The following is a 23,049-nucleotide window of genomic DNA, read 5'->3' on the forward strand; positions in this document are numbered from 1 at the left end:
AGTTTGTTTAAGCGCGAACTCAGGCGGGAGGTTGAAGCACCGCCCAGCAAGACAGGAGTGGCTAACAATGGACTAACTAGAAGCCAGAAGGCCCGCAGCGGGCAGCCCCATTCCTGCTGGGAAGAAGACGACTCAGGCAGCTCGGGGTGGGGTGGGGTAAGCAGTTTTTATTAGACGGAGAACTTAGAGAAACCTAAGTGGAACCGGCCAGCAGGAGTCGGAGGGCGGCTCAGAACAGCGCGGAGGGCGGAGTTGGGCGGGGCTACAAACTTCCGGATTGGAGGGACCTGTTTCAAGTGCAAGGGCGGGCCTATCCTCTAGGTCTCTGGATTGGACGCTGGGCAGTCTAGAGCCCGACGGGACCGGAGATTGGCGGTGAGCAGTTGCTAGGCTGGGCGGCGGTGAGGATCTCACAGCGAGTCTGACTGCTCGCCCTGAGCCTGGCTCTGCTGCATCTGAGCTTGCATCTTCTCCAGCATTTCTTGCATGCGGCGCAGCTGTGCGGAGCAAGATTACAAGCAGTGGGACCGGGCAAGACCGGAATGGGATCTAGGTAGCTGATTAGAGGGAAAGAGATGTGTTTGCTCACCTCTTCGTCTTTCTCGCGAATCAACTTCTCAGTGTCGGCTAGAGGCAGTATGGGCAGTGGGATCTCCGTGGCACTCTGCCGGGAAAGCTTGCTAGAAATGGGGTGGGGGGCAGAAAACAGGAACCAGATCTGAAGTTGTGGGGGCGAATTCTGGGTGTAGGAGGCGGGGCCTCGTCCCTGAGGTTAGGGACGGAGTGGGAGAGGCTTAATTGGACCTAGGAGGCGGGGTTACACCTGGTAGCAGGACCAGTCAGGAAGGCTTACCCAAAGGGTGGCACCATGGGAGCGCTAAAGTGGCCCGGCTCTCACCTGCGGCTGGTTCGGTCCCGGGCCCCAGGTCGAGCCAGACTCTGTAGGCAGCGAGCCCGATAGCCCTCGTAGAGCAGATCGTGGGTCACCTCTTTCAAGTCCTGAAGGTGGGTCTGTACCAGCATCCGCCTCAGGTTTAGGAAATCGCAGTGATGTGGGTTCTCCACTAGAGGGCGGACCAGGTAGCTATCCGTCAAACTCCACCCTTAGGATCTTCCCTCTGGGAGGACCCCCTCTTGTGGCTTCTAGAAACTCAGGACTAGAGCCCACCTCCTGTTTCACACACGCACGCAGACTAAGCTCCCTGCTGCTCTCAGCGCAAGCAAGCCTGGCCTTACCTTCCACGGTACCCCAGGAGTAGCGGCGTCCCCTCACTGGTCGGGTTCCGCCATCCCTCACCACTTCACAGGAACCAACCACCGCGAAAGGGATGCTTCCCTAGAGGGAAAAAAGTCAGGAGTCACGTTGGCTCCTCCTGGGTATAGACCTGTTTCTCAAAGCTTCTCCACTTCTTTCTGCTTTCTGTTTCTCTGTCCCTCCACGTCCTCCAGTCAAACCTTCATCTCTTCGTTCTGCTTCTTGAATTCTTCATCCTCATCAGAGTCACATTCTGGGAACTGGTAGATGTTGATCTCCTCCTCCTTCAACTGGTCCCGGATCTCAGGGCGGACAGAGGGGGAAACTGAGGTGTGACCAACCGACATTGCATGGCCAGAGACAGTGAGGTACAGAGATACTGGGCAGTCAGAGAGAAAGAAAGACGTGAAGAACGAATGGTGGGGTTGGCCCCACAAGGTGACCAAAACCAAACCCCCAGACACAGGGTAGTGAGAAATTCAGAAAGACAGGACAGACATCAAAAACCCGGAAGTGGGACAGGGGAAAGCACTGTTAAGACAGCGGGGCGGGAATAGTTACTACCACAGGACCAAAGAGCTGCCAGGAGTTGTGAGCATCCCCTTTCCCTCAGCCAGGTCCTAGCCAAGCATCTAGTTCCAGGGCTGTATAGTCATTCTGTTCAGAGCTGTTAGGGACATGGCTGCTTGGAGCAGGTGCATACACCCTTTCCTTATACCCCCTCCCCAAGTCTAGCCTAGTAACTCCTGCTTTGAAAGGCCACCCCAAGGTCAAAAAAGTCAGCAGAGGTGAGGTTCAGACACTGCTTTGTTTTCACTTGGTGCTAAAGGTCAGGCCCCACCCATACCTTCTGCTTGAGAACCTGAGTTTCCCTAGGCATCAGGGCATCTGCTTTGCCGATGACTGGGATAACATTGACCTTCTCGTGCACGGCCCGGAGGAAAGCCACATCTAGGGGGCGGAGCCTGCAGCAGGGATTGACTGGTGTTCAGTTCCACAGTGCAGAGGCTTCTGCAGCCTCCCCAACCCCCAGGGTGCCCTCCAGACCCTCTGCCGAAGGGTGAGATGAAGTAGAGGCAGCAGTGGACTCTGGAGTCCTGGATGTTTTTCCTGTTGAGGCCGCTCTCGTCCCTGAGGTATTGCTCAAACTGCTCCTCAATGAATCGGACCACGGGCAGCCAGCTGGAGTGTGGGGAGAAGGGGTAGCATCTAAGACCACAGGGCAGGGAACAGAACAAAGCTAACCAGGTCTGTGGGGCGGGAAGTAATTTCTTTGCTTCCAACCGAAGCCATCGGGCAACTGGCAGGAGCAGGGTTGAGACATCAAGAAGGGAGGTGGCTCCACACCTGTAATCCCAGCACTCAGGAAGCTGAGGCAGGAGAATTGCCACATTTGGGACCAACATGGCCTACATAGTGAGTTCCAGGCCAGCCTGGGCTAATGTGACACCTTCCCAAAAAAGCAAAAACAAGCAACTGGAAAGAAAAAAAAAAGAGCACTGAACCAGCCATGGCCTAAGTCTGTAATCCTGGAAAGAGGACTTTGAGTTTGAGTTTGGGCCACATAGTAAATTTGAAGCCCCTGAGCCACATAGAGAAACCTTTCCTCAAAAGAGAAACACTGGACTTTTTGGGCCAGATTGTTTCCAGAAACAGATGCGTCCTTTTAGGTCAAGGACCCCTGACAAACCAGCCCACAACTGACCCGTAGCGGAAGAGAAGAGAAGCTTAGCTCTTCTCCGTTCCCCACCTCACCAGTCTGAGCAGTCCACAGAGTCCCCAAAGCCTGGCGTGTCCACCAAGGTCAGCTTCACCTTGATGCCTCCCTCCTCGATCTCCACGCCCCGGCGCTCGATGGTCAGAGTTTGTGTGGTTCGTGCTGGGGGTGCGGAGAAATTGGCTGCATAAGCTCTAAAGCAGGACTCGGTACCTAGCTCTGCAGCTGCACCCCCGCCCCCATCCCTAATGTGTATTTCAGGGGAGGAAACAGTCTCAGAGAAAACCCGTCCCCAGACAGACAGAAAAAGATGCAGTCTGATGAGGCAGGAAGAGCCAGGGACACCACCGATAGAAGACCAGGACAGCAGCTGGGTGGGGAAGCCCATAGGGGTGGGGTGGGGGCGCAGATCTTACCACTGGCATCGGGCACCTGCCGATCTTCGTAGAGGTTGGTGAGGAACAAGCTGTTGATGAGGGTGGATTTCCCGAGGCCTGACTCGCCTGTGAACACGACAAACGTACTAGTCAGATGGGAGGGCGGCCAGGATCTCCGGAGTACATCACTACCCCCGGGTCTCTCTCCAGAACCCACAGACCTGCCACCATGAGTGTGAAGTCAAACCCCTTCTTGACAGACTTGCGGTGCAGCTGGTTGGGGAGGGCAGCAAAACCCACATATTCCTTGTCCTGTGGGGGTAAAGGAAGACGAGATGAGACTGATGGACACGGCAAGAAGTGCCCCGTATCACCTGAGCCCCAAAGCTAGGAAGCCGGCTTGCTGTGGTTCACTTTGATTTGGGGATCCCCATGAGAGAGGACTGAGCCCCAGACGTCTAGATTCCTGGACCCAAGAACTCACCATGGCTCTGTTGGTTGTAGCTGCACCTGGTATTGCTCCCCACTTCCTCTGGTGGGGCAGGAAGTTCAATATATCAAACAAGGCTGGGGGTGGGGTGGGGGGCAGTGCAGGAAGCTGAGCTGCTCAAAGAGAGGTGAGAAACCCATGCTGCATTCGCTTTCTTTTCATTCAAAGATTTTATTTTTAATTACTTGGGGAGTGGAGGCCAGAGCAAGGCATTGAATCCCAGGACCTGGAGTCACAGGTAGCTGTGATATGCCTACGGTAGAAAATAGAAACTGAAGTCAGGTCCTCTGCAAGAGCAGTACGTGCTCTCAGTGGCTGAGCCGCCTCTACAGTCCCAAGCATCTTTTCTCTTATCTCTGTATAGAAGCCCTTTCATTTTCCATGTCTTTATGCCAAGCCCCAAAGCGGCCCCATCGTCATGGTGAGAGGCAGATGGAACATGAGCAGAAAGGAAGGAAGCAAGATGTTCTCCTTAGCAAGTCTGGTAAGGGATTGACAAGATGACTTAAAAAAAATCCCCAGGGTGTGCAAACAACAAAAAAAGATAATAGGGTTGGGGTAGGAGGGTCCAACAGTTTCCCAGGCCAGGCAATGGAGTCCTTCTGAGGGGTGGTAGTGCTGGACTGGACTTGGGTATTGCCAGGCTGAATTCCCACTACACTCCAGTTCCCTAGAGTTGGGATGTCTTGAGACAGAGTCTTGCCATCTACCCAGGCTGGCCTCGAATTTTCATGCCACCCTTGACATCCTACGTGCAAGGATTCCAGGCTGGTGCCACTATTACCTCGATTGCGGTTCTTTTGTTTCCGAGACCGGGTCTCCTGTAGACCAGGCTAGCCTCAAACTCACTTTGTGGTAGTCTAAGATGACCTTCAGCTCTTGAGCTGCCTGGCCTCTGGGTCCCTCATGCTGGGGATTACAGGTGTGTAGTACCACACCTGGCATCTTGTCACAACTATCAGAAACCCAGAACTTACGCTGTAGACCACCTGTCTCTGCCTCCCGAGTGCTGGGATTAAAGGTGTGCGCCTGGCCCTGGCGTGGGTGGGATTCGTATTCAAGTCACCACACCAGGCGGGCACCCACCGACTACTGACCTCAGGACCAGCCCTAACAGTTGAACGATCATTCAGTGAAATCTCACCCAGATGTTTCTATTTTAACTACCCAGTACCTTCCTCAGGCCCCCAGTGCCCACATTAGCTTAGCTGTCTGTCTGATGCCCTGGCTGAACGCTGGGGATGGGACTACTTCTTTTGAATTTTTACATTCACATTCTACAGGCTTCACAACACTTGATTTGTTAGGTGCACGTGCAAATGCATGTGCACACGCACACACACACACACACACACACACACACACACACACAAAGAGTAAATGAAACTGGAGAGGTGGCCCAGGGATTAAGAGCATTGGTTACTCTTTGATAGGACCAGGGTTCAATTCCCAGCACCCACATGGTTCACAGCTGTCTGTAACTCCTGTTCGAGAGGATCTGATACCCTCACACAGACATCCTTGCAGGCAAAACACCAATGTACATAAAATAAAAATAAATCTTACAAACGAGTAGATGAAGTTAGGCAGAATTAAGGTCAGAAGTCCGTAAACATAAACAAAGATCCTTGCTTTAGGGTCAGAAAGAAGACCCAGGAAATCTAGATTTGCCACAGACTCGCTGTGAGGCCTCAGGCAAGACATTTGACCTCTCTAATTCTAGCTCCTCAGGGTAGAATGGAGTGCACCCACATCAGCGTGTTGTCAGGACCGCTCTGGGTTTCCCATGACCTGGGCTTTAGATCTGTTCTGAGAACAAACTGCGCACGTTTGAACTGGGTGACTTTGGGCATGTAAATGAACTCCTCTGGACCCTTCAAACTCTTAGGGTCTACACGATCTGGACTCTGTTCACTCTCCACTTTAACCCTAGTCTAGGGTCTCCCTCTGTAGCCCAAGATGGCCTAGAACCTTCTGTCCTCTTGTCTCAACCTCCCCATGCTGGGACTACACTGTCCACTCTAGCCTGGCTTCTCTCTTTTGACTTTACTTATTCTGTTCCTTTAGCCTCTGCTATGGACTGAACTTTATGATTCTGCTCCCCTCCCCCATTTAAGCATTGAAGCCCTGTGTTACCATATCTGCACATAGAGCCTGGAAGGAGGTCATTAAGTGTGGCTTAATCCTCCTTATAAGAGGAAAAAATCCAGTCCTCCTGCCTCCTGTACAGAGAAAAGGCACAGTAAGGATACATCAGGAAGGGGACCGAGGAGTGGGCCTTACTGTTGTTTTTCATTACATACCATGGCTGCTCCTTAAGCAACTCCTGTACTAATCAGGAAGAGCAAATCCACAACTATCAGCAGAGGTTCAGTTACTCTAAAGGCAGCCAGGCCGGAATTCTGTTCCCTCAGGCACTGGCTCTTTCAGGACCAAAGGAAACATCTAGATCTCTATCCCTATCCTCTGCTGAACTCAGGATTCAATGGTTGAGGTGAAATTCTCTCGCGCAGAGTGGTTAAATAGCAAGTAGCTAACCTTCTCTTCTTGTAGGCATCTCCTGAAAAACATCTCCCTCCTAAGAACCCTCACTACACCTAGTTCCTCCCCACCACTTCCTGTCAGCTTGTTGCTGTGGTGATATTTTGTTTGTGCTTTAACAAATAAAGCTTGCCCGAAGATCAAAGTGAGGAACCACACACTAGTTAGCCTTAGAGGCCAGACAGTGGTTAGTGGTGCAGACCTTTAATACTAGCACTCAAGAGACAAGTCAGATGCAGGTGGATCTCTGTGAGTTCAAGGCCACCCTGGACTGTGCAAGACTGATCCAGTCTGTCTAAAAAAGAAGAGTCAGGCGGTGTGGACAGGAAGGGATGTGGCTCCAGGCATTCATTCTGAGGATTCGTAAAGACAGGGTCGCCCCGTTGGTCTGAGGATTCAGTAGAATATCTGACTTTGGGTTTTTATTATTAAGACCAGTTAGAATCCATGCTACAAGTTACTGACTTGGCCTCCTGACCCCAGGTTAATTTTCTTTAATCAAACAAGTGTAACACACCTGTGCATCATTAAACAAATATTCCACAGCATAAACAAAGGTAACACATCCTTTTTTTAAAAAAGATTTGTTAGGTATAGTGTTCTGCCTGCATGTGTGCCTACCCACCAGAAGGGGGCACCAGATCTCATTGTAAATGATTGTGAGCCCACCCAGTAGTTGCTGAGAATTGAACTCAGGACTTCTGGAGCCAGCAGTCAGTGCTCTTAACCTCCGAGCCATCTCTCCAGCCTATGTAACCCCTCTTAAATTAATATTCCACAACACCTCACCAGACACCACTATTAGGGAATATTATTGTAAGGTGTGTGGCTTGTGTTCGTGCTACATTTAACTCTGTGGAGCTGTGCTACTGTGCCTGTCTAAAACAGCTGATGGTCTAATAAGGAGATGAACAGCCAAATAGCAAGGCAGGAGCAAGGATAGACAGGGCTGGCAGGCCGAGGAATAAATAGAAGGAGAGCCGAGAACAAGGAGAGGAGGACATCAGAATCAGCTATCCAGCTACACACCAAGCCATAGAGAAAGAAGTAAACAAAGAGCTATAGATATGGAGAAAGACAAATGTCCAGAGGCAAAAAGTAGACAGAATAATTTAAGAAAAGCTGTCAAGAAACAAGCCGAGCTAAGGTCGTGTACCGCCTATGCTATGGGACAGTATGTGAGCCGGGAACTGGGCTGGAGACTTAAAAACACACGCACACAGACAGACAGAAACGCGGGGGCATGGGTCATCCTTGAAACAAGAATGCCAACGTTATTGTGCTCCAGGGAAGCTTCTATAGGGATCCTTAACTGATAGCCATGCCCCAGCACTTGGGATTTCCAGCTGTAAAACCCACCAGGAACCACTCCCCTGCCATCAGGAACTCATGAGGGTCTCTTGCTCAGGGCAGCTGCAGGCACAGGTAAATAAGTTGTTTTGCTCAGTTCACTCCAGCAGGCAAAGGGTCTGAGGCAGGCAGAGAAAGTCAAGGGGTCAGGAGTCTGCAGCCCCAAACAAGGTCGGACATTCATAACTAAGAATAAGCCTCTATGTGTGATTTATTTGGGAGCTGAGTGGTGAGCCCCTCAAAAAGCCAAAAGAGGAAAACATCACACTACACACCAGCCCTGCTTGTACTTGATCTTAGGCTTCCAAGCTTCAGCACTGTGAGACTCCAAGTGTTTGCGGTTTGTGACAGCCAGTGCACAACACTCTGTTCTGACAGTGGATGAATAAGAAGGCCCACCGCTGGCTTAGAGAGCGGAATGCTTAGTCATCAGACAGAGGCGCTATTTGAGAAAGATTAGAAAGTGTGGCCTCGTTTGAGGAAGTGTGTCACTGAGGGTGGGCTTTGAGGTTAAAAAAGGCCACCCCATCTGGGCAGTGGTAGCCCATGCCTTTAATCCCAGACAGAGGTAGGAGGATCTCTGTGAGTTCCAAGCCAGCCTGGTCTACAGAGTGATGTCCAGGACAGCCAGAGCTACACAGAGAAACCCTGTCTTGAAAAAACTAAAAATAAATAAATGGAACCCATACCAGGCTGAGCTTCTCTCTGCCTATGGACCAGAATGTAGCTCTCGGCTACTTCTCCAGCACCGTGCCTGCCACCATGTTTCCTGCCCGGATAACAATGGGCTAAACCTCTGGAAGTGTAAGCAAACCCTCAGTTAAATGCTCTCTGTTGTTGCCTTGGTCGTGGACTCTCTTCACAGTAGACCAATAAACCAGTGACCACGACGATCTGTCTGCCACGCAGCTTCCTCTTCTCCCTCTCCCTGTCTAAGGCGGCCTCGCCAACGCGTCCACAGCGCCCTTTCCATCTGCTGTTTCCATGCACAGCGCTGGCTTTGCTTTATTTTGTCCCAGCCTGGCATCGAACTTGCAGTGGTCCTTCTACCTCTGCCTCTCAGGTTCTGGGATCACTGGTGCACCCCAACACTGTACAGAGTGGAAGGAGCCTTGCATTAATGTGAACAGAGTGGATGAACTCCTGAGTGAACGTGTATTGTTGATATGGGCACAACCATGTCAAGAGCCCAGTGCCTCTGACCTATGGGAATGGCATCACCCCAGCTCTGGGCGGTGGAGACAGGTGGATGCTGAGAGCTTGCTAGCCAGCTGTGGGGCAAAGCCTTTGTGTGCACACATGTGCATACACATTTGCACACTCATGTATGTGGTAGTTTGAAAGAAAATGGCCCCCAAAGAGAGTGACACTATTAGGAGGTGTGACCTTGTTGGAGGAAATGTCACCGTGAGATCTTTTTTCTTTTTTTCTTTTTAAATATTTATTTATTATGTATACAATATTCTTCCTTTGTGTATGTCTGCAGGCCAGAAGAGGGCACCAGACCTCATTACAGATGGCTGTGAGCCACCATGTGGTTGCTGGGAATTGAACTCAGGACCTTTGGAAGAGCAGGCAATGCTCTTAACCGCTGAGCCATCTCTCCAGCCCTCACCGTGAGATCTTTTTTCTCAAGCTACACTCAGTGTGACAGTCAGTGGACTTCCTGTTGCCTCTGAGTTAAGACATAAGGCTCGCAGCTCCAGCCCACATCTGCCTGCATGCTACCATGCTTCCTGCTATGATGATAATGGATCGAATCTCTGAAACTGTGAGCCACCTCAGTTAAATATTTTTATTCATAAGAGTTACTATGGCTAGGTGGTGGTGGCACGTGCCTTTAATTCCAGCACTCGGAGGCAGAGGCAGGTGGATCTCTGAATTCAAGGCCAGGCTAGTCTACAGAGTGAGTTCTAAGACAGTCAGGGCTACACAGAGAACCCTGTCTCGAAAAACAAAAAGGAAAAAGAGGAAGAGGAAAAGAAGAGCAAGGAGGAGAAGAAAGAAAAAGAAAGAGAAGGAAGGGCTGGAGAGATGGCTCAGAGGTTAAGGACACTGACTGTTCTTCCAGAGGTCCTGAGTTCAATTCCCAGCAACCACATGGTGGCTCACAACCATCTAAAATGAAATCTGGTGCCCTCTTCTGGCATGCAGGCATACATGGAGGCAAAACACTGTATTGTATATGTAATAAATAAAATCTTAATAAAAAAAGAAAGAAAACAGCTGCATATTTAAAAAAAAGAAAGAGAAGGAAGAGAAAGAAGAAAAAAGAAGAGGAGGAGGAGGAAGAGGCAGAGGAAGAGGAGGAGGGGAATTACAAACTAGGGCTGGGAAGAAGACCCAGTGGTAACAGCATCTGCTGTGCAGGTATGATGACCTGATATCAGATCTGTAGCACTCATGTGTTTTTGGGAAAAGCAAGCCGGCTAACTAGATAAAAGCCTATATCACAATACTAGGTGTAGACACACCTCGAACCCAGTGCTGGGAAGGGGATGCAGAACAAAGATAGGAGGATTGCTAGGACTTGCTGGCTGCCAAAGGGCAAATCCTAGATTCAGTCAGAGGCCAAAAGCACCAGAGGAGGGCACCTAAACACAGTGCACACATACAGAGAGAGGGTGGGTAGAAAGACAGACAGAGACACAGGGAGAACTATGAACCAACCAACCAACAAACATGCCTTCCAATCGACACATGGGAAAACTGCACTAAGCAGGTGGTTCTCAAAAGAAGAAATACAAATACAGTCAACAAATACCCTTAAACATGTCCAACATCCCAGTCGTCAAGGAAACGCAGGTGAAAGCTGCTTTGAGGAGGCTGCAGAGTTGGGCCCTAGGTAAAGATGCCTGTAGCAGCACTGGGGACCCGAGTTCAACTCCCGGGACCATAAAGTATGGATGGAAAGAGTTCCAGGCCAGCCTGGTCTAAGTGAGGAGTTTTATTGGGGGAAGGGAGTGTAAAAAAGGAAGCAAGAGAAGGGAAGAAGAGAAAGAGAGACAGAGTGGGGTGAAAGAGAGGAAGGAGAGGGAGGGAGGGAGGGAGAGACAGAGAGAGAGAGAGAGAGAGAGAGAGAGAGAGAGAGAGAGAGAGAGAGGAGAGACATGAGAGACATAAAGCTGCCTCCTCAGGGAGAATGGTAGAAAGGAAGAGAGCAGGAGTAGGCGGGGCTCGTCTCTTAGAGGGACCTTTGCACCTGTATAGTACAGACCAGTACCTGGATTGGCCAAGGTATTAAGTGGGTACATCCTGCCAGATAACAGGGCAGGCCAGCATAATGCCTGACTTCTAAGAGGGGATACAGGAGTTAAAGGAGGATCAGGGAGGTAGGAGGAGAGCTGATGGTTATGTGAGACAAACCAAAATGAAGTATGTAAAAAAATACCATTAGGGCTGGTTGTTGGTAGCACACTCCTTTAATTCCAGCCCTCAGGAGGCAGAGGTGGGCAGATCTCTGAGTTTGAGACTAGCCTGGTTTATATAGTTCCAGGATAGTCAGGGCTACAAAGAGAAACTCTGTTTTGAAAGACAAAACAAATAAGCAAACAAAAATACCATTAGGAAACCTGTCATTTTATAAGCAGATTAAATTTTTGTATGAATTAGAAATTTTTAATTTCATATCGCTGCATTAATATAACAGCAGTTTAATATGTATTCTTCTAGATTTTCTTCTTTGCTTATATATAGATATTTATGTATATTTCTTTCTCTCTCTCTTTTTGTTTTGGTTTTTCAAGACAGGGTTTCTCTGTAGCTTTGGACTACACTCTGGAACTCACTCTGAAGACCAGGCTGGCCTCGAACTCACAGAGATCCACCTGCCTCTGCCTCCTGAGTGCTGGGATTAAAGGCCTGCATCACCACTGCCCAGTTTTTGTTTGTTTGTTTGTTTGTTTGTTTTGAGACAGGGTGCGCTACCACCGTGGGCAAGCATGCATGTCACATTGCAAGTACGGAGGGCAGGGGATAACTTGCCAGAATCAGCTCTCTGCTGCCACCATGTGGGCATCCCAGGAATCGAACTGAAGTCAGACTGGGTGGTAAGTACTTTACCCTCTGACTCATTTGCTGCCCCCAATGATGCATTTTTAAGGTGAAGTTTTCTTTATTGCTGTATTATCTGTAGACCAGGTTGGCCTCGAACTCACAGAGATCCACCTGCCTCTGCTTCCCAAGTGTAGGGATTAGAGGTATGCGCTAACAGGATGGGCACAAATTACTATTTTTAAAGTTCCAGGACAGGGACGGGCAGTGGTGGCACACACCTTTAATCCCAGAACTCAGGAGGCAAAGACAGGCGGATCTCTGTGAGTTCGAAACCAGCCTGGTTTACAAGAGTGAGTTCCAGGACTGCTAGGGCTGTTGCAGAGATAAACCGTCTTGAAAAAAACCATAACTTGTTTATTGAGATATAGTGTACATAGCCCCGGATGGCCTCAAATTTGGGATCTTCCTGCCTCAAGCCCCTAGAATGCTGGAGTGTGGAGAGTGAGGTCAAAATCGGCACATGAAAGCCAGCAGCTGGCAGAAAGACCAGGAAAGCTGAGAAAGCAGTGCACAGCGCAGGCGCTGTAAAGTAGTTTTTACAGATGTCCTCTGAAGGCCCATTCCGTCAGGCTGACCACCTCTGAACTTCTAACCTTTCTCCCAGCTCTGGCCCACTTCCTCTCTTGGAAATGCTTTCTTTCTTAATAAACTGTCTCTGCCTCTACCCCTGCTCTATGTGTTCCCATCCAATTCTTAAAAAAAAAAAAAAAACTTGGAAATTTTACATATGTATACAGCAAAACACGATAGAAATCTCTCTGATGTCTTGTGCTGGGACGTGGAAGGCCGCAGATGGGCACTGTACTCTGCATCTACCAGTAAGTGATAGCTACACGCACCACCTTTACCTTGTCTTATAGGACCACTTAAGTGCCTCACAGTTCTCTATGCCTCCCCATACCCTCACTTGCTGGAATCCATCCCGGGCCTCCAGCATATTCAGCATGCATTCCATCACTGAGCAATATAACTGCAAGCCTCTATTTGTGTGTGTGTGTGTGAATGTGTGTGCTAGTTCCCCAATTCAGCCAGTCTAGAAGTCAGCTGGTTCTAGTGGATCTTTTTCTCTGGCTGCTGAATGATGAGGTCATAGGTAAGCCACTAGCTGGGCATTTATGAGTGCTGAGGATTTGAACCCCATCATCAGGCTTACGTGGCAAGCACTTCATCCACTGAAACATCTCCCCAGTCCCAATCCTTTTCTTATTTTATCTTTTTTTTTTTTGAGACAGGGTTTCTCATGTAGCCTTGACTGATCTGGATGGAACTAGCTCTACAAACCAAGTTGGCCTCAAACTCACTGAGATAGGCCTGCCTCTGCCTCCCATGTGCTGGGATTAAAGCTGCGTGCCCCTGACCTCTAATTTTTAATTATATGTATATGTGACTGTGTATAGTGCATGCGTGGATTTGTGCCTGTGAGTGCGGTACCCCTGAAGCCAGAAAAGGGACTCCCTGGAGCTAGTTCCAGGCAATTATGAGCTGCCTAGCTGTGGGTGCTGGGAGCTGACCTTGGTCTTCTGTAAGAACCATGCAAGCTCTTAATCGCCATCTCTCCAGCTTTAATTTTCTCTCTTTTTGAGACAGGGTTTCTGTGTATAGCCTGCAACTCACTCTGTAGACCACAGAAGTCTGCCTCCCAAGTGCTGGGATCAAAGGCATGCACCACCACGGGACCCGGCTCTATTATTTTCTAAATATGTTGTTTGTTAGACTTTTTGTTTGTTTGTTTTTCGTGACAGGGTTTCTTTGTGTATCTTTGGTTGTCCTGGAACTCGCTCTGTAGACCAGGTTGGCTTCAAACTCACAAAGATCCACCTGCCTCTACCTCCCAAGTGCTGAAATTAAAGGCGTGCGCCACCACTGCCCGGCAGTTTAAGTCAGAATTTCTTAAATTTGCAGTAATGGGGGAACGCATTTGGACGTCCGAGGACAACGTGTACTCTCCTTCCACTAAGTGAACTGAAGAGAACTCAGATTGTCAAGCTTAGCAGCAATCACCTTTACCCACTGGCTCCGATTCTCTAATAATCTGTATGCTTTTCTTTAAAACTGCGAGCACTCAAGGGACGGGTGATGCATATCATCCTTATCTCAAACTTCTGCTTTGATACATATAATATAAAAGCCCCGTTATCCCTCTCTTTTTGTGGCAGGATCGAAGACTCTAGGCACTCACCTCTACAAAAGAAAGCCTGCCTATAACACAAGATCCTGGGATTGTTTCCAGTGACTAGGTCGCATGGAACATGGCCCCACCAAGATGGATTCTTCAGTCTCTCCCTGGGTTTGGCCTTTGCAAAACTGGCAGCCTTTGTTTGTCTACCTTTGTCTCTGCCTGTGACCCTTTGTTCCGCCTCCCGCCTGTTTCTCTCCAGGCTCTCTCCGCATCTTAGGGCCCAGGACTCCGCTTGGGGGGCCTTGACGCCCCTTATCTGTTTCTACATCTCTTTGTCTCCGGTACCCAGTCTCTAGGTCCTGCCTCTACGCGTCGTCTCTCGCCGACAGTGTCCCGACTCGTGGCTATTGGGCAAGGCACTGGCAGGCTCGAGCTCGGCTGGGGTGCCGAGCCCCAGCCCAGCCCCCACCCCGAGCTGGGCTTTGTTTCCCCCGCCCCAGCGCCCCGCCCCGCCCGCCCGCCCGCCGGGTCGCCGTAGCCCTTTGTCTGCCCAGGTCTCTCCCACCCCATCCCCGGGCTCTTTCCCCGTTGTCCCGCGCGAGCAGCCGGGCCGCACCGCGCCCGTTAGACGAGCCGGGGAGGCCCGCCGCTAACGCCGCAGGGCACCGCTGGAGTGGTCCTCGTGGCCGCCGAGCCCACGGCTCCTCCGGGTCCTAGAGCGGCTCGCTGAGGCCCGTGCTTCCGCTTCCCGTCCCGCCCCGCGGCGCCCGGGACGTGGGCCGAGCCCCCTCCCGGCGTGGCGCGGAGCCCACACCGGACTGAGCCGCCGGCGCCTGGGTCCCTGCAGCACCGCGGGGAAGGGGACGGCGGCTGCCCGCGGAGTGCCCGGAGCCGCGCCCGGGTCGTGGGCCAACGGTGCAGCCGGCGGCAGAACCCTGAGGCGCCGAGCTCCGCGGCGCGGCGGACTGGGAGCGGCAGAGAGCCGTCGGAGCAGGTGAGGGCGGCGGCCGGCACCGCGCCTGCAGGTAATGGCTTCTTGGGGACCCGGGAAAGTCGGACATGGGCGACGGGGCGCGGGAGCAAAATCCGGAGCCAGCGTTTCTGAGCACCTACTGTGCGCCAGGCCGAGGGGGGCATCCTCCACCATGCTCTCCCCTCCCCCGCGGGCCTTCACTCATCCTCTCTGTCTCGGCTCTTCTGCAGGCCTCGGGGCTCAATTGTGATGACCTCCCCTGCCCTGGCCTCCTCAGCATGCTTTCTGCAGCCATTCTGACGTAAATCCAGCCCTAATCCTGGCTCCCTTCTCAAAACCTCCTTCACCTTCCTTATTACTATTAATTAAAGCCTTAGTGAACCTAGTGTTACGTGCACCCCCCCCCCTCCGATTAGGCTCAGTAACCTTTTCCTAATAACATTCCTTTCCATAGTTTTCTCTTTGCTGCGGAGTGATGCTTGTCCTTGACGTCTAATCTCCTGCCTCCCTTGTGATAAGAGTTGTTAGGAACCCACAATTACAGTCATTGTTACTCAGTCTTTTCTCTCCTGCCACTCCAGAGTATCTGTAGGGAAGTAAGTACTGGATCGCTGAAGTTCCAAGGGACGGAATAGAGCCAGTGGTAGTGAATGACACATACCTGTAATTCCAGGAGGGTGGAGCATTCAGAGCCATCCTGGGCGACATAGTAAGAATGTCTCAAAAACTGAAGGAAAAAAACAAAACAGATTCAATAGACCACATCCTAGATTTTCTAAATAGAGAAACTGTAATATAACACAGGCTTGGAGAGATGGGAATTAGAAACTTGGCTATTCTCTAACTTTTGAACCTTAAGAACATTTCTTTAGTCAGGAGCATGCCTTTTGTCCCAGTGCTTGGGAGGCAGAGGCAGGCGGAGCTCTGAGTTTGAGGCCAGCCTGGTCTACAAAGTAAGTTCCAGGACAGCCAGGGCTACAAAGAGAAACCCTGTCTGGGTGGTGGTGGCAAATGACTTTGATACCAGGACTCTGGAGGCAGAGGCAGGCCGAGCTCTGTGAGTTCAAGGCCAGCCTGGTCTACAGAACAAGTTCTAGGACAGCCTCTTAAAGTCTTGTAAAACGAGAAAAGAAAAAAAAATGTTGTGGAATATTTGTATTTGGGCAAAGGTGTGTTACATTTGTTTAATTATTTAAAGATTGCTGCTTTGCCTACGGTTTCTGACTGATCTAATAAAAAGATAAACCGCCAAAAGTTAGGCAGTAGAGGGATAGGCAGGGCTTATGGGCAGAGAGAGGAGGAGGGAGAACCCTGGGCCAGCCAGCAAGACAGAGTAGAACGTACAGAACAAAAGAAAGAAGGGTAAAAAGCCCCGAGGCAAAACACAGATGAGGAGAAACAGGCTAATTTAAGTCATAAGAGCTAGTGGGGCAAGCATGAGCTAAGGCCGAGCTTCCAAACTAGTAATCTCTGCGTCATGGTTTGGGAACTGGTTGGTGACTAAAGAAAAAAATCTGTCACAAAAAAAAAAAAAAAAAAGGAAAAGAAAGAAAAATTTCTTTAATTCTTTGTTTCCATGAGTGTAAAATAAAGAGACTAATATTGCTTAGTTTGGTGATTGTCGATTAAAAACGCAGTAAGCCAGGAAGGTGGCACATACCTGTGATCCCAGGACTTGGTAGCTGAGAATGGTGTTTGTTTTGGAACAAGTTCTTACTGTGTATCCTGCTTGGCTGGCCTTAAAGTCAGATCCACTTGCCTCTGCCTCCCCAGTGCTGCAATTAAACGCATGCCTGGCAGGACTGAATGTGTGAGGCCAGCCTGGGCAAGTTATTGAAACTCCTGGCTCAAAATAAAACAAAGAGCGCGGGATACCGCACAGTGGTTCTTAGAGTTGAGTGGCAGATAATTAGTGCTCCCCATATTCAGTAGAGAGGGAGAACTCAGGAGCTCGTGCACTGTGGAGTCTTCCTGGGGAAGTTACTTGTAGAGGTAGAGGTCCTGGCTTCCGCTCCAGCAGCACTGAAAGAAAAACATGAGGTTGAGCCAAAGGGTGAGATTTATAATTCTGTTTTCTTTCCCCAGTCTAGGGAGTAAGAATATGGAGGCTCCCGTGGATGAGTTTGAACACACTCCACAGGAAGAGGATGTCTTAGAGTTCAAGGAAGAAGAACAGTTAGCCCCAGGGCACGAAGTAGGAAATGCTTCTCTCAAACCTGAAGGCATTCAGAGCTGGGATGACTTATGGGTCCACAGAGAGGGGCTTGGGAAGCGTCAGCCTCGAGACCCAGTCCCCAGGGTCCTGGGAGAACCCCGCTGGGGACAGGCTAATAATGACCGAGCCGCAGTGTGTGGTGAATGTGGCAAGAGCTTCCGGCAGATGTCAGATTTGGTGAAACACCAGAGAACTCACACGGGGGAGAAGCCCTACAAATGTGGGGTCTGTGGCAAGGGCTTTGGGGATAGCTCAGCCCGAATCAAACACCAGCGAACTCATACTGGTGAGAAGCCCTTCAGAGTCCGGCCCCCAGCCTCGGGTCCTCCCAAGATGCCTCGGTCTCGGATTCCTGCTGGTGAGCGCCCCACTATCTGTGGTGAATGTGGAAAAAGCTTCCGGCAGAGTTCTGACCTGGTCAAACACCAGCGGACACACACGGGAGAGAAACCCTACAAGTGTGGCATCTGTGGCAAGGGCTTTGGTGACAGCTCTGCCCGAATAAAGCACCAGCGGACACACAGAGGGGAGCAGCTCCCCCGGCCAGTGACTCCGCGGCGGCAACCGTCTCAGGCAGCTCCTGTGGCTACACAGAGACCCAAGGCCCAGGACAAGCCATATAGCTGCACTGACTGTGGCAAGAGGTTTGTGTTAAGCTGCAGCCTCCTGAGCCACCAGCGTAGTCACCTAGGTCCCAAACCCTTTGCTTGTGATGTGTGTGGAAAGGAGTTTGCCCGGGGCTCTGACCTGGTGAAGCACCTGCGGGTACACACCGGCGAGAAGCCCTACCTGTGCCCCGAGTGTGGCAAGGGCTTTGCCGACAGCTCTGCACGGGTGAAGCACCTACGCACCCACAGTGGCCAGAGGCCTCATGCCTGCCCAGAATGTAACCGTACCTTCAGCCTCAGCTCTACCCTTCTTCGCCACCGCCTCACCCACGTGGAGCCCCAGGACTTCAGTTTCTCCGCCTATCCCGTAGCCCCCCTCATCCTCAGCCCACCTCCACCTCCTCTTGGCACAAGCCCCTCACTGACACCTCGAAGCCCTTCACATTCCAGTGATGGGCCCTTTGGCCTGCCCGGCTTGGAACCAGAGCCTGGAGGCCCACAGGCTGGGGAGCCACCCCCACCACTGGCTGGTGACAAGCCCCACAAGTGTCCTGAGTGTGGCAAAGGCTTCCGCCGAAGCTCCGATCTGGTGAAACACCATCGTGTTCATACAGGGGAGAAACCCTACCTCTGTCCTGAGTGTGGCAAGGGTTTTGCTGACAGTTCCGCCCGAGTCAAGCACCTCCGCACGCACCAGGGCGAGCGTACCAGGCCGCCACCACCATTCACCCTCCTGCGGCCACATAACCCACCTGGGCCTGTACCCATAGTCCCTCAGTCTCGAGTGCGGGGCCAGCCCTCTGGACCCAGCCAGCTTCATATGTGTGGCTTCTGTGGGAAAGAGTTCCCCCGCAGCTCAGATCTAGTCAAGCACAGGCGCACACATACCGGGGAGAAGCCGTACAAATGCGCAGAGTGTGGCAAGGGCTTCAGTGACAGCTCTGCTCGGATTAAGCACCAGCGTGGGCATCTGGTCCTGAGGCCCTTTGGGATAGCGGATGTCCGGTCAAGGCCTCTCCTCCAGGAGGGGTCACCAACTGGAATGAAGTGATGGGGAGTCCAGGGAGGGTAGAGGCCTAGGGTACCAGAGGGAGGGTATCTGCTGCTGAAGGCAGAAAAAAGCCTGGGAAATGGTGGGAGGGATGAGGAGGATGAGAGTAGATAGGAACAGACTGAAGACCATAATGTTCACGCTCAGGAAACTCGTGGCTAGGTGTCAGGAGCCTTGCCAGCACGAGCTGTACCACAGCTTCTCGTGCGCTGCCTAGAGTAAGCACTTCAGAGTCTAAAAATCCTGCTGCCTCCCGTTGAGAGCGTACCTCCCTGCTGGGCGCAGTGGTGTACAACCTTGAGTTCCAGCACTCAGGAGGCAAAGGCAGGCAGATTTTGAATTTATGACCAGACTGCTCTACATCGAGAGTTCTAGGTCAGCCAGGACTACATGGTAAAACAACAACAACAAAAACCCCTTAATCTTCCCAACCTTAGGCAGGGAAAACAGGCAGGGGCATCTTGACCACCCTGAGGGGGAAATATGGCTGTGGTGTAGGTAGTTTCTACCTCTACCTGTGAATCTCTGGATGTAGTTTTATCCAGGGAGGACTCTTTGGGGAAAAGCTTAAATCCATGTGCTTTGAGGGCCCTTGCTGCCCTGACGCTGGGACACTGAAGTAGAGCAAGCTACCAGGAGCGTTCAGAGCTTCCAGTCTGGATGCAAAGCCTAGGTCATCATGGACATCTGCAAAGACAAGCTTGCTGAGCGAGGGCAGGGCCAGTGCAGGCCAGAGAAACAAGTCTCCACAGCCATGTGTCTGTCTGTCTCCTTACTAATAAACTGTCCCTTGTCTGATGTGTGTGTGTACATGAATAAATACAAACCCCGGCAAGGCTGAAGTTGGCACAGAGGCACTGTTGTAGGCAAAGCCCTTGGCCGTAATAACCCTAGGTGGTCCCTTGCCTTAAGTCTGTTAAACAGAAGATTGTCGGAGGTGATGTAGCTGCTGTCATTGGGGCAGGTGTCATAGCTCATGCCTGCAGTCTCAGAATTTAGAAGGACCCAGCCTGGACTGTACAGTGAGATCCAGACCCGGGGAAAAAGTCTTCATGTCTGTTGGCTGATTTCATAGGCTAAGGTCTGGTTGTTCACAAGAACTTAGCTACAAACTGGTATCCCTTGAAAAGGGAAATGTGATGCCAAGGAAGGAAAGTCAGTGATGAACTCAGAGAGCTAGTGATCAGTGAGCCTGACAGGATGCTGCCAAGCTGCCTGGGATATGTTCAGAAAGTCTGGAGGCTAATTCATCACCAACAAAGATGTAAGACCCACCTGCTCAGGCGTCCACAGAAGCAGGAGGTACGATCCTATCTTGTCCTGAGTAAAGCATCAATAGGCAGCGAAAGGAGCTGGCCTAACTGGCCAGCGGCAGGAATCATTGGCTCCGTTCATCTTGGCATGTTCTTACCAGACCTGCTAACTCAGCTAAGTGCTCAGGAACTGTCATAGACGGTCTCCCAAGATCTGACAAGTTCCCCAGAAATCAATTACTCCAGACTTGTGAAATAAGGTGCAAACTTGAAACCCTGGGACTTTGCGATCTGCTCCAAGAGTCCTTAGAGGCTTGTGTCTAAGTGCATGGAAATTTTGTTGGACCTAAGTGGAGCCCTTAAAGAGGCTCTTGGAGGACCCTTCTTGATGCTTTCTTTGTCCCCCAGTGAACTTAGTAAAATTCTGCCAGGTCATGTCACTGCTCCATTGAAAACCCTGTCATCACTGCAGTATAACTCCTGGGCTGGGCAGATGGCTCAGGTGAAGACCTGGCTGTTCCCAGTACTTGTGTAGTGGCTTACAAACCAGCCCCAGTTCCAGTCTTGGGGATCTAAGGCCCTCTTCTGAATTCTGCTGCACTAGGCAAGTATATGGTGCACATACATGGGTACAAGCAAACATTCAATATGCATAAAATCTTGAAATCTTAAAGGGGGTGTTGTTGGTTAATCCCAAAGATGCAAGGAGAAAGATCACCAACCCAAATCGTCATGGCCAAATTCATTAAATTAAGCTTTTAATTCCTGTACACGGGCTGCCTAGGGTTCAGGAGGTCCACATTGAATTTGAGGAAGACCAAGTTTTTGTAGCTTAGGGGTAGGGTTTCCAAAATGGGGGATTTGATGGGCAAAATAGGAGTTATAGGGGCAAAACATAAACATAAGTTAATCACCACGACCTAAAACAGACATGATTGCAAGGTGTTGAAACAAGGTAGAACAACCTCTAGAAACAAAGGCAGGGGCCCAAGATGGTGATAAACACCTCTGAAACAAAGGCAGGGTTGCCGTTTCCTGGAACAGGCAGTACAGAGCCATTTGTAGTTAAGGTTACAGGTGGGGCAGAGCCCAGTCTTGAGAAACAGATTTAATCATAACCAGAAATGAGCCTAATTTTGTCTCTCAGATGGCTTTCCAGCCTAAAATGGAGGCCGGCTGCATCATCAATTGTTAGCATTAGGTCTTCCACTTGTTTTGCTTTTTACAGAGGGAAGGGTTCTCTGTTCCTTTCCTCCACTGAGAATTCAGCTGAGATAGTAAAAACTGAAGTTTAGAGGTTTGAAGATGACTGATCCGAAGCAGCAGAGATAAGAGCCTATTGTGTCCTGCCTTGTGGATTCTTCAGTTTTAATGAAGATTCTGAGGTGCAAGGCATATTCAGGGGTGTAAAATGCCTCCTTTTCCCCTTCCCCTCATGGTGAGTCAGGCATTTTTAGATACCCCCCCCCATTCCTCTTGAAAAGCCCACAGAGGAGAGGGAGGGAGCAAAAGTACAGCAAAGCGTACTGAAGGAGGTCTTTGAGGAGGGGCCTCCTTGGAGCGCCTGTGATAGTGTGGTAGGGCCAGTTTCTCTTTGTAAAGATTTATTATGTGTACAGTGTTCTGCCTGCACACCAGAAGAGGGCGCCAGATCTCATTACAGATGGTTGTGAGCTACCATGTAGTTGCTGGGAACTGAACTCAGGATCTCTGGGAGAGCAGCTGGTGCTGAGCCATCTCATAAATAGTTTCTTATACAACCAGAACCTAAGTGCCACTTTAAGAATATTTATCTAGGGTTGGGAAGAGGGCTCAGTGGCATTTACTGCTTTTGCAGAAGACTTGGATTCCAAGCACTCATCTCTTACGCCAGCTCAAGGAGATCTGATGCCCTCCCCTGACTTCTGGGGGCTCCTGAAGAAACGTGGTGCACGTATATGTACTCACACACACAAATACATATTTGAAACAAAAAACAAAAACTCAGCCGGGCAGTGGTGGCACATGCTTTTAATTCTAGCACTAGGGAGGCAGAGGCAGGCAGATTTGAGTTCAAGCCCAGACTGGTCTGCAGAGTGCATTCCAGAACAGCCAGTATTACTCAGAGAAACCTTGTCTCAAAAAGCCAAAAACAAAACCAAAAACAATAACCAAAACAAAAAAACAAAACAAAACAAAAAAACAACTAAAGAAGCTGGAGAATGGCCACAGCAGCCAAGAATGTTTGCTGCTTTTTTAGAGGAGCAAGGTTTGCTTCCCAGCACCAGTCACCCCTCATGACTGCCCTTAACTCCGCCTCCAGAAGACTGGGCACCTTTTATTTGGCCTCTTCAGGCACCTGCAAACGTGCGCACCGTGCACCTATGTCTTCTGAAACAATACGTTTTTTAAAAAAAGCATTTAACTGCAAAGAAGCATTCTGACCATCTGTAGTTGTTTTTCTCTTTGTTGGGGGGGGGAAGGACCCACCATCCAGCTCCCAAATAAATGCACATGGAGACTTATTACTTATAAATGCCAAGCCTTAGCTTGGCTTGTTTATAGACACCTTTTCTTGAATTATCCCGTCTACCTTTTGCCCATGGGCTTTTACCTTTCTCTATTTCTGTATAACTTTTCTTGCCTTCTTATTCCGTGGCTGGCCCCTTCTTTTTTCACTCCTTAATCTCTCCCTCATCCTAGATTTCTCCTATTTATTCTGCCAGCCCGGCCTATCCTTTCTCTACCCAGCTATTGGCCCTTCAGCTTTTTATTGGACCAGTCATGTATTTTAGACAGACAAAGTAACACAGCTTCAGAGTTAAACAACTGCAGCATAAAAGAACGGGGCGCATCTTTGCATCACTAAACAAATGTAACGGTCTTAAATATTCCACAAGAACCATCAGAAGACGCCCATCGACAGAGCCGCCCCTTCACTCACATCGTGCCCGAGTGCTTCCCTGCCCAGTCTGTTTAACTCTCTCTTTTTCCTTTTGAAACGGACTCTTCTGTATTGTTGCCCAGCTGGCTTTGAACTCAGGGTTCTCCAGAGTAGCTCGGAC

The 23,049-nt window shown here is 50.3% G+C and overlaps 2 protein-coding genes across 5 annotated transcripts; one reads left to right on the top strand and one right to left on the bottom strand.

Annotated features, from left to right (window-relative positions):
* Positions 1-133: 133 nt before the first annotated feature.
* Positions 134-16,923, bottom strand: Septin1 (septin 1). Of its 3 annotated transcripts, XM_050165898.1 has the most exons (13): positions 16,539-16,923; positions 15,540-15,605; positions 3,834-4,092; positions 3,571-3,661; positions 3,389-3,475; positions 3,011-3,134; positions 2,303-2,437; positions 2,103-2,220; positions 1,456-1,557; positions 1,237-1,336; positions 899-1,064; positions 590-680; positions 134-497 (listed from the first exon to the last, which is right to left on the bottom strand). In XM_050165898.1, the coding sequence occupies exons 3-13, from the start codon at positions 3,834-3,836 to the stop codon at positions 411-413; spliced, it is 1,104 nt and encodes a 367-aa protein (XP_050021855.1). In that variant the 5' UTR covers positions 3,837-4,092; positions 15,540-15,605; positions 16,539-16,923; the 3' UTR covers positions 134-410. The 3 variants fall into 3 exon arrangements, with proteins under 3 accessions (XP_050021855.1, XP_050021857.1, XP_050021858.1); XM_050165900.1 differs by lacking the exon at positions 16,539-16,923 and having other exon boundaries at positions 15,540-16,418; XM_050165901.1 differs by lacking the exons at positions 15,540-15,605; positions 16,539-16,923 and adding an exon at positions 6,143-6,393.
* Znf48 (zinc finger protein 48) lies at positions 14,560-19,550 on the top strand. 2 transcript variants are annotated; one of them, XM_050165893.1, is made up of 2 exons: positions 14,560-14,899; positions 16,964-19,550. In XM_050165893.1, exon 2 carries the CDS (start codon positions 16,980-16,982, stop codon positions 18,750-18,752), a length of 1,773 nt encoding a protein of 590 aa, XP_050021850.1. In that variant the 5' UTR covers positions 14,560-14,899; positions 16,964-16,979; the 3' UTR covers positions 18,753-19,550. The 2 variants fall into 2 exon arrangements, with proteins under 2 accessions (XP_050021850.1, XP_050021849.1); XM_050165892.1 differs by having other exon boundaries at positions 14,758-14,930.
* The last annotated feature ends 3,499 nt before the right edge of the window (positions 19,551-23,049 follow it).

Source organism: Alexandromys fortis, unplaced genomic scaffold (assembly GCF_014885135.2).
Source record: "Alexandromys fortis isolate MF-2015 unplaced genomic scaffold, M_Fortis_MF-2015_v1.1 scaffold_146, whole genome shotgun sequence".
Taxonomy (NCBI): domain Eukaryota; kingdom Metazoa; phylum Chordata; class Mammalia; order Rodentia; family Cricetidae; genus Alexandromys; species Alexandromys fortis.